Raw genomic sequence first — 8646 nt, 5'->3', positions numbered from 1 at the left:
TACATTTTCATAGAAGTTTTATTTTAATCCACACTTCATTTCTTCCCAGTTGGAAATGCTCCTTGGGGATTGTGATGAATATTAGGACAAACAGGAGGAATTCACTTTGGAATGAATTCCAAGTAGTCCTAATGTGTGCCTTGGCACTCTATAGAGGAGGGGCTGGCTATTTCTACAAGTTGATCTCTATCCATTGCTCTGGGGACTTCTTCCCAGTTGCTTATACACAGAGAGCATTAGAAAACTGATATACTGATGTAGTGGGGGTGGGATGTAGGGATGGAGTAGTTTATAAAGGACAACCTGAAACCAGTCTGAAATTGTGTACAGGAACAATTATGAACCAAAACTGCAACATCTAGGAGACACACACACTTGCCCAATGTCCCTACCCATAGGCACTGCTTGGAGTATAGAAAATATAGTTCTGGAATCCCATTCTGCTACCAGATTAGAGCAGAGGGCCATCACCATTCAAATAGGAACGCAAAAAAACTATAGCAGCCTGTAGGTCTAATGTAGTGATAGGAATTGGGGAAGATGTCACACATCCAGACACCATTTTATTTCATGGTGAGTAGAGGAGAGCAGGGCAGGTAACATGGAAGAAAGATAAAGAATGGGACTGGAATAGATGGAAAGGATACCTCAGATAAGGGAAAATATGATCCCTTTGAAAGGATACCCAGTTACTACAGATGGGGATAGGGATGATGCCGCCACATCCTTGTCTCCACTTTTTACCTCTGCTTGGCTTCTGCCATTTGTCTTCCACAGAGAAAGCCTTGGAGGCTGATATTTCCCTAGTCATCAGTCCAGGTCATCAGAAAAAAGATGAAATTAAGCTAATGCTCTGGCTCAGCATCCATACAAGACTCCCAGGGATTCTGGGGCATGCGGGGCAGGGAGATAAGTAGGAGAGCGATGCCACAGATGAAGAGGAGGATGAAGGAGGTGCAGGCACAAGCAAAGGACCAGGAATAATAGTACTCTATCCAGACCGTCTCCTCACTGTCAATCATCCGCTTTATTGACTGCCGCATGACTTCCACAGAGACGATGATGCAGAGGCCTGGAAGGACAAGCGAGATGTCATTCTCAGGTTTTAGTCTATCCCTCACCCCCTGCTGGATTTTGAGCTGGCAGAGACCTTAGAGATCATCCAATCAACTCCTTTCTTTTAAAGATGGGGAAACTGAGACCCACAGAGGTAAGATGACTCACCCAAGGCCACACAAGCCAATATAATCAGAACTTGACCCTGATTCTGCTGACTCCACCCCACCACATTGAGGCACTTCAGGGGGTATAGCTCTTATACTAACACCTCTATTCTAGGCATCTTTGTATAATGTAGATGATACATTACAGAACCTGGAAAAAATTTCCTTGATCCTGAGGATCTGAATTATTTAAAAAAATAATGAAGGGGCACCTAGGTAGCACAGTAAATAGAGTACTTGGCCCCGGAGTTAGGAGGACCTGAGTTCAAATCCAGCCTCATACACTTGACACACTAGCTGTGTGACCTCGGGCAAGTCACTTAACCCCAATTGCCCTGCCTTCCCCCCACCCTCCAAAAAAATGAACTTCAAAAAATAGGCATTTGGCAATTCTAGAGTGATTTGCTCTCTAGGGGTAGAGGACCTATGGCCTTGAGGCCACATGTATCCCTCTAAGTCCTCAAATCTGTCTCTTTGACTGAATCCAGACTTCACAGAACAAATCCTTTTATTAAGGGGATTTGTTTTATGAAGTTTGGATTCAGTCAAAGAGGTACACTTGAGGACCTAGAGGGCCACATGTAGCCCTGAGGTCACAGATTCTCCACCCTTGCTCTATACTATCTCATTGGTGATCCTGTCAGCTCACATGGTTTAATTACCATCTCTATGCTCAAGATTCCCAGGTCTATGTGTCTAGCCCTAACCTTTCTCCTGAGCTCCAGTTTTGCACTACCAGCTTCATCAACTCAAACTGGATGTTATATAGGCATCTTGAACTCCGTATGTCCAAAACAAACCTCAGGACCTCTTCCACCAAACCCTCCCATATTCCCTACTTCTATATGAAGTTGAGGGTTTGCTCACAACTCAGCATCACAACCATCAGCAACAACAACATGCCTCTTCACCACAGTAGCTACATATCCAATGTGTTACCAAGTCTTGCCATCTCTACCTTCACAGCATCTCTCCTACGTATGCCCTTCTCCGCGCTCCCAGAGCTGATCACCTCAAGACTAATCTATGACAATAGCCTTCTTAGTTGAATTCCCTGCCTCAAATCTCTCCCCTCCTCCACTCAAGTCAAATTGATCTTCCTAAAATGCAAACCTGGCCATGTCACTCACTCCCTATTCAGTCAACTCCAGCAGTTTCCTGCTCTCTCCAGAATCCAATATGAAATCCTGTCTGACTTTTAAAGCCTTGATAACTGGTCCCTTCCTCCCTTTCCAGTCTTCTTACACTTTACTCCTCTCCACATACTCTACGATCCACCAACGTTGTCCTTATTGGTGTTCCTAAATACCTCATCTCTCAGCTCTTTGGCTTTTCACCGGCTGTCTGCCATGACTGGAATGTTCTCTCTCCTTACTTCTCCCTCTTAGTTTCCCAGGCTTCCTTCAAGAAACCTTCTTGGTCTTCTCCCTGCTCCCCCAAATGCTAGGATCCTTTCTTCTCGAGTTACCTTCCACTAATACTGTGTGTATCTTGTATGTATAGGTCTGTGTCCCACCATCAGCAAATGAGCTTCTTGAGGACCAGGACTTTTTTTTTGCTTTTTTTTTTTTTTTTGGTATCTCTAGTGCTTAGCATAGTGTGTGGCATATGTGGTTGTTTAGTCATGTCTGACTCTTCATGACCCCATTTGGTGTTTTCTTGGCAAAGATACTGGAGTGGTGTATCATTTCCTTCTCTAGCTCATTTTACAGATGAGGAAACTGAGACAAACAAGGTTAAGTGACTTTCCCAGGGTCACACAGCTATTATCTGAGGTCAGATTTGAACTCAGGAAGAGGACTCTCCCTGATTCCTAGCCCAGTGCTCTATGCACTGTATACCTAGCTGCCTGCCTGGTATATAGCAGGCACTTAATAAATGCTTGTTGACTGATAGACTATTAATTCCTCCCAAGCACTGATCTCTACAAGGCTTACAATTCTTTCCTTTAAAAAAGAAATAAACTAAAATTCCAAAAGAAACAAGTCTTTCTATATACCCCAACAAATCCAAGTTGGATAAAGATGGTCTCTATCATCAATATCTCTGCAGTAAAATAAGATCATACTTTTGGAACTAGAAGGGACTTTGAAGGGCATTTAGTTTAAATTCTTTATTTTACTGATGAGGAAACTGAGGTCCATGGTTGATTTGTGGATTTGTTTTTAGAGTTTCTGTTATCCTCACTGTTCCACTTAAATTTAAGACATACTGAGTAATGATTTCCAGGGAATAAGACAGGGCCTTCTGTCTCTCTACCCCACCCTACCCTGCCCTGCCCCTACCCGAATATCCTACCTGCAAAAGCATAAAACAGAGCTGCTGGTCTCAGAAGGTAATCCTTCTTTTTCCTGAAGGACAAAAGGATGAAGATGGTCCCCATGATTGTGAAACCAATGCTGAATATGGAAATGGCTGCTGCAGAGATGTTGTATTCTGCCAAGACATCAATAAGGGTGGAGACTGGTCAGCCTGTCCTTCTTTAGTACTATCTCCCTGCTATCAAAAATTTTGCTGCATCTAGTCTGTGCCACCAAACCAAATTAGTAAAATTTATTTTTGCTCCTGGAGGATGAGGGTGAGGCAACCTCCCTTGGGTTAGAATGGACACTGAACAGGAAGAGCAGAAGCCACAGATCCTCTGAGAAAGGAGCCAGAGTTTAACATGTTAATGAGCACCCAGAGTAAGGTAGTATTCTACAGTATCTAGATAGTATTCTATAGTATCTATAGCTATATCTTAACCACATATTATTTTTAGTTGTTTTGAGACTGGGTCTTCATAACTTATCTGCTAGAAGTGCAGTGATCACTCATGGACTTAATCCCCCTGCTCATCAAAATGAAAGCTTTGACTCACTCCTTTTCTGATTTGGGTCCATTCTCCCCTGTTTCTGCAACCAGGAGGCCTCCTGTGGCTTATCATATTGATGCCAGACTTAGTGGGGACACTCAGTCAGCTTAAGCCATCCTGCAGCTCAGAACTCTTGAGCTTAAGTGATCCATCAGCCTCAGCCTCCCTAGTAGCAAGGATTATGAGTGTTCCACCATGCTCAGTGTCTGCTTTATTGTTATTCAGTTGTGTCTAACTCTTCATGACTCCATTTCTTGGCAAAGTTACTGGAGTGATTTGCCACTTCCTTCTCCAGCTCATTTTTTTTTACAGATAAGGAAACTGAGGCAAACAGTATTTAGTGACTTGCCCAGGGTCATGCAGCTGGTGTCTCAGGTCAGATTTGAACTCAAGAAGAAAAATCTTTCTGATTCTAGGCCTGGCACTCTATTTGCCAGCATTCATTCTTAAAGACCACTATTGTAAGCTACTTCTTCAGGGAACTGAACACTAAACCCCTAAGGACTTCTTGAATATTCTCAAACCACTTACTTGTAATGGGTCATTTAAACCAAGGGGAGAATCTAGCTCAAATAGACTCTGGGCCCCCATCATGCCATAAGGAAGATTTAGGAAGCCTGACTTTTTTTTTTTTAAGCAATCGGGGTTAAGTAACTTGCTCAAGGTTACACGGCCAGTTATTTCTGGGTGTGGTGCTGAGTATCTGAGCCTGGGATTCGATCACCAGGTCGTCCCAACACTGGAGCCAGTGCTCTTACTCACTGAGCCAGCTGGCCACCCCTAAGCAATTGGGGTTAAGTAACTTGCTCAAGGTTACATGGCCAGGTGTTTCTGGGTGGGTGCTAAGTGTCTGAGCCCGGGATTCGATCTCCAGGTCTTCTCAACACTGGAGCCGGTGCTCTTACTTGCTGTGCTACCTGGCCGCCCCAAGCCTGACTTATTTTAATAGTTCCTTATGCATAGTTCCTTACACATCTTCTCCTAGGCTTTGGTGGGAATTATATTTATATCTATATTTACATATCTCCTTTTAGCAGACTCAGAATTCCAAGATATGTCTCTTTTGTCCATGACTCTTCAGGACCTTCTGTCTTTAAGGGATACCTGACAGGGCTTCAGCAACAAAGAGTGAAGGAAGACAAGGCACTTTGACTGTTTTTTTTTTTTTAAAGCAATTGGGGTTAAGTAACTTGCTCAAGACTGGTTTGTGTTAATCAGCAGCTGGAAAGTCAGTCCTTTCAGGCAAAGGACTTACCACTTTTTTCCAATACAACGCTCATCTGAAAAACATATCCAGACCTCTTTTCCCAGCATGGTCTTACCTTTTTGGGTGGTGACTTCAAAGATTTCTGAGCTCTCTCCTGGGTTAAAATGCCGGAAATATGAACAATTCTTTTCTGTAAAAAAGGGAGAGAAGGATTGAGTTACTCTGAGAAGAACTCAGAACTTGAGCAGAGAAATGGGAAATGAAAAACAGGCCTGGCCTTATTTGGATATTGTTAGGGAGCTCAAGAAACTAGGAATCTTCTCCTACCCCTCAAGAGTAGCTTGTTCCTAAAAACATCTCCATATGGATCTTTTTTTTTTGATAATGATGATTTTCACATGCATATATGTAATAAACATCATTAGACTCTATTTGAGCTAGATTCTCCCCTTGGTTTAAATGACCCATTGCAAGTAAGTGGTTTGAGAATATTCAAGAAGTCCTTAGGGGTTTAGTATTCAGTTCCCTGAAGAAGTAGCTTCAATAGTGGTCTTTAAGAATGAATGCTGGCAAATAGAGTGCCAGGCCTAGAATCAGAAAGATTTTTCTTCTTGAGTTCAAATCTGACCTGAGACATCAGCTGCATGACCCTGGGCAAGTCACTAAATACTGTTTGCCTCAGTTTCCTTATCTGTAAAAAAAATAAGCTGGAGAAGGAAGTGGCAAATCACTCCAGTATCTTTGCCAAGAAATGGAGTCATGAAGAGTTAGACACAACTGAATAACAATAAAGCAGACACTGAGCATGGTGGAACACTCATAATCCTTGCTACTAGGGAGGCTGAGGCTGATGGATCACTTAAGCTCAAGAGTTCTGAGCTGCAGGATGGCTTAAGCTGACTGAGTGTCCCCACTAAGTCTGGCATCAATATGATAAGCCACAGGAGGCCTCCTGGTTGCAGAAACAGGGGAGAATGGACCCAAATCAGAAATGGAGTGAGTCAAAGCTTTCATTTTGATGAGCAGGGGGATTAAGTCCATGAGTGATCACTGCACTTTTAGCAGATAAGTTATGAAGACCCAGTCTCAAAACAGCTAAAAATAATATGTGGTTAAGATATAGCTACAGATACTATATATATAAAATAATTTTCAGACCCAAATGTTTTAAGAACAGCTCATTATTATTTACTATTGAGGAGGAGATGGGTATATATCACACATGTATACATATAGGTGATATATACATATATTTGTATATGTATGCACATATATATGTGTGTATACATACATATAATTTTAAGTTTTTCAAAGCACTGTACATATATCATCTCATATGATAGTGTCTTGAGTTCCTTCAAGTTCCAGCTAAGATCCCACATTCTCAGTTCCCCTTAATGCTAGTGACTTTTCTCTGTGATTATTTTCAATTTACTCTCTATATATCTTGTTTATGCATAGTCATTTGTATGTCGTCTACCCTCTTAGAATGTGAACTCCTTAGCAGGGTGTGGGGTAAGCAGAAATTATATTTTTTCCTTTTGTTGTATGCTCAGTGATTCACACAGTGTTTGGTACACAGAAGGTGCTTAATATATGCTTGTTGACTTTATAATGTTGGGTAAAACATTTGAAAATCTTCAGAATGTAAGGACTGATTCTGTTGTACAAGGCAGAACAAAGTGGGAGTTTGGACCCAATATAACAGACTGAGAAATCAAGGCATAAAAAGTTCAAATGACTTGCTAGGGTGCATATAGTTATGGAGGGTGGCAGAACTAAAATCCAAAATCCTTTAAAAATCATTGAAAATTGGTTGGGCTTTAAATCTGCCAGCAATGCCTTCTTACCGTCCCCAGCCCCTCATCCCTTCTGAGACAACCTTAAAGTTAGAACAGAGGTGTGAATCAAGGCCATCTAGGTTCTCAATGTAGAGTCAAATATGAGCATTTACCTGATTTCATGTAGCTCTTAGCAAGTTTGATTTCAAAGGCTATCAATGGTCATAGTGCTTTAACTCCCTGGATAACCTCCCTGCAGTCCAGCTGAAGCCTCCTTCGGCTTGATAAGAGCCACTGAAGAGCTATAAACCAGCAGTTTAAAATGATTTATTCTCAAAGGGTTTTCTGTCCTCTCACATTAAGATTTTGACTCACTAGGGGAAGGGAATAAGCATTTATATTGTGCTTATTATATTCCAGCACTGTGTTAAGCACTTAATAAATATCTCATTTGATTCTCACAACAACCCTGAAAGATAGGTGTTTCTATTGTTCCCATTTTATAGCTGAAAAAACTGAGGCACACAGAGGTTAAGCAACTTGCCCAGGGTTACATAGTCAGTAGTGCCTGTGGTTTGATTTGGACTCAGAGCTCCTTGACTCTAGGCATAGTATTCTCTATTCACTGTGCCACCTAGCTGTTGTGTTGTTGTTGTTGAGTCTGCCATTTCCTTCTCCAGCCCATTTTACAGATGAGGAAACTAAGGCAAGCAGTGTTAAGTGACTTGCCCAGGGTCACACAGCTAATAAATGTCTGAGGTCAAATTTGAACTCAGTTCTTCCTGACTCCAGGCTCAGCACTGCACCCACTATGCCATCTAGCTGTGCTAGATTGAAAAGGAGGCTTATTAATTAAGGCAGTTTAAACAATTAACTTCAAAAGATGCTCAGCTACTGAGTGTGGTGCGCATCTTATCATCTTCCTTGCTATTTTCTTCTTCTTCCCAAAAAGAATGGTGGTTTTCAAGAGGACCTACAGAGATCATGCACTTCCTTTTCCCCTCCATTAAGTTTTTACCTGGAGCTAAGCTGCCCTGATTGATGCATGAAGTGAAGACTCACCTTAATATACAGTATTTAACTACCCTACCAAACTTTTTTTATCCATATGGTCTCATCTTAATCACTTGAATGGGTGTTGCCTCAGTCAAACTGAGACCTGGGAAAGACTTTAGCTTAAAAAGGTCAAGATCTCCTACTGTATCCAGGGCCATCTCCATTCTTCCTGATTTATATCTGGACACTGAACCTAGATGGTTCCAGAGTAGAAAGTGAAGTTGGTGACTTTGCACAGCCCTCCCTCACTTAAATCCAATTTACTTGCAAGTCTTGGCACTGCCTTCCTAATGTCATGGTCCTTTTCAAGAATGAAGGACAAGGGGTGGCTAGGTGGTGCAGTGAGTAGAGCACTGGCTCTGGAGTCAGGAAGACCTGAGTTCAAATCCGGCCCCAGACACTTAACACAAAAACTGTGTGACCTTGGGCAATTCACTTAACCCCAACTGCCCTCCAAAAAGCAAAAAGAGAGAGAGAGAGAGAGAGAGAGAGAGAGAGAGAGAGAGAGAGAGAGAGAGAGAGAGA

General features: G+C 42.1%; 1 protein-coding gene across 2 annotated transcripts in view; it reads right to left on the bottom strand.

Moving 5' to 3' along the window:
• Positions 1 to 8646, bottom strand: part of CACNG1 (calcium voltage-gated channel auxiliary subunit gamma 1) — a 22472-nt gene continuing 13826 nt past the window's right edge. Inside the window, exons 2-4 of one of the 2 annotated variants that reach the window (XM_069076605.1) lie at positions 5400 to 5474; positions 3522 to 3659; positions 1 to 349 (exon numbers count right to left, since the gene is read on the bottom strand). In XM_069076605.1, the coding sequence (XP_068932706.1) occupies positions 237 to 349; positions 3522 to 3659; positions 5400 to 5474 (326 nt within the window). In that variant the 3' untranslated portion in view covers positions 1 to 236. Of the gene's footprint in view, positions 1073 to 3521; positions 3660 to 5399; positions 5475 to 8646 lie in introns of both variants that reach the window. The other variant, XM_069076604.1, reaches the window with a different exon arrangement.

The sequence above is a fragment of the Petaurus breviceps genome, unplaced genomic scaffold (genome assembly GCF_028583685.1).
Source record: "Petaurus breviceps papuanus isolate PSGF00001 unplaced genomic scaffold, PetGlider_PUasm1.0 90925, whole genome shotgun sequence".
In the NCBI taxonomy this organism is placed as follows: domain Eukaryota; kingdom Metazoa; phylum Chordata; class Mammalia; order Diprotodontia; family Petauridae; genus Petaurus; species Petaurus breviceps.
The sequence above is the reverse complement of the archived record's forward strand: the minus strand, read 5'-3'. Positions and strand labels throughout refer to the sequence as shown.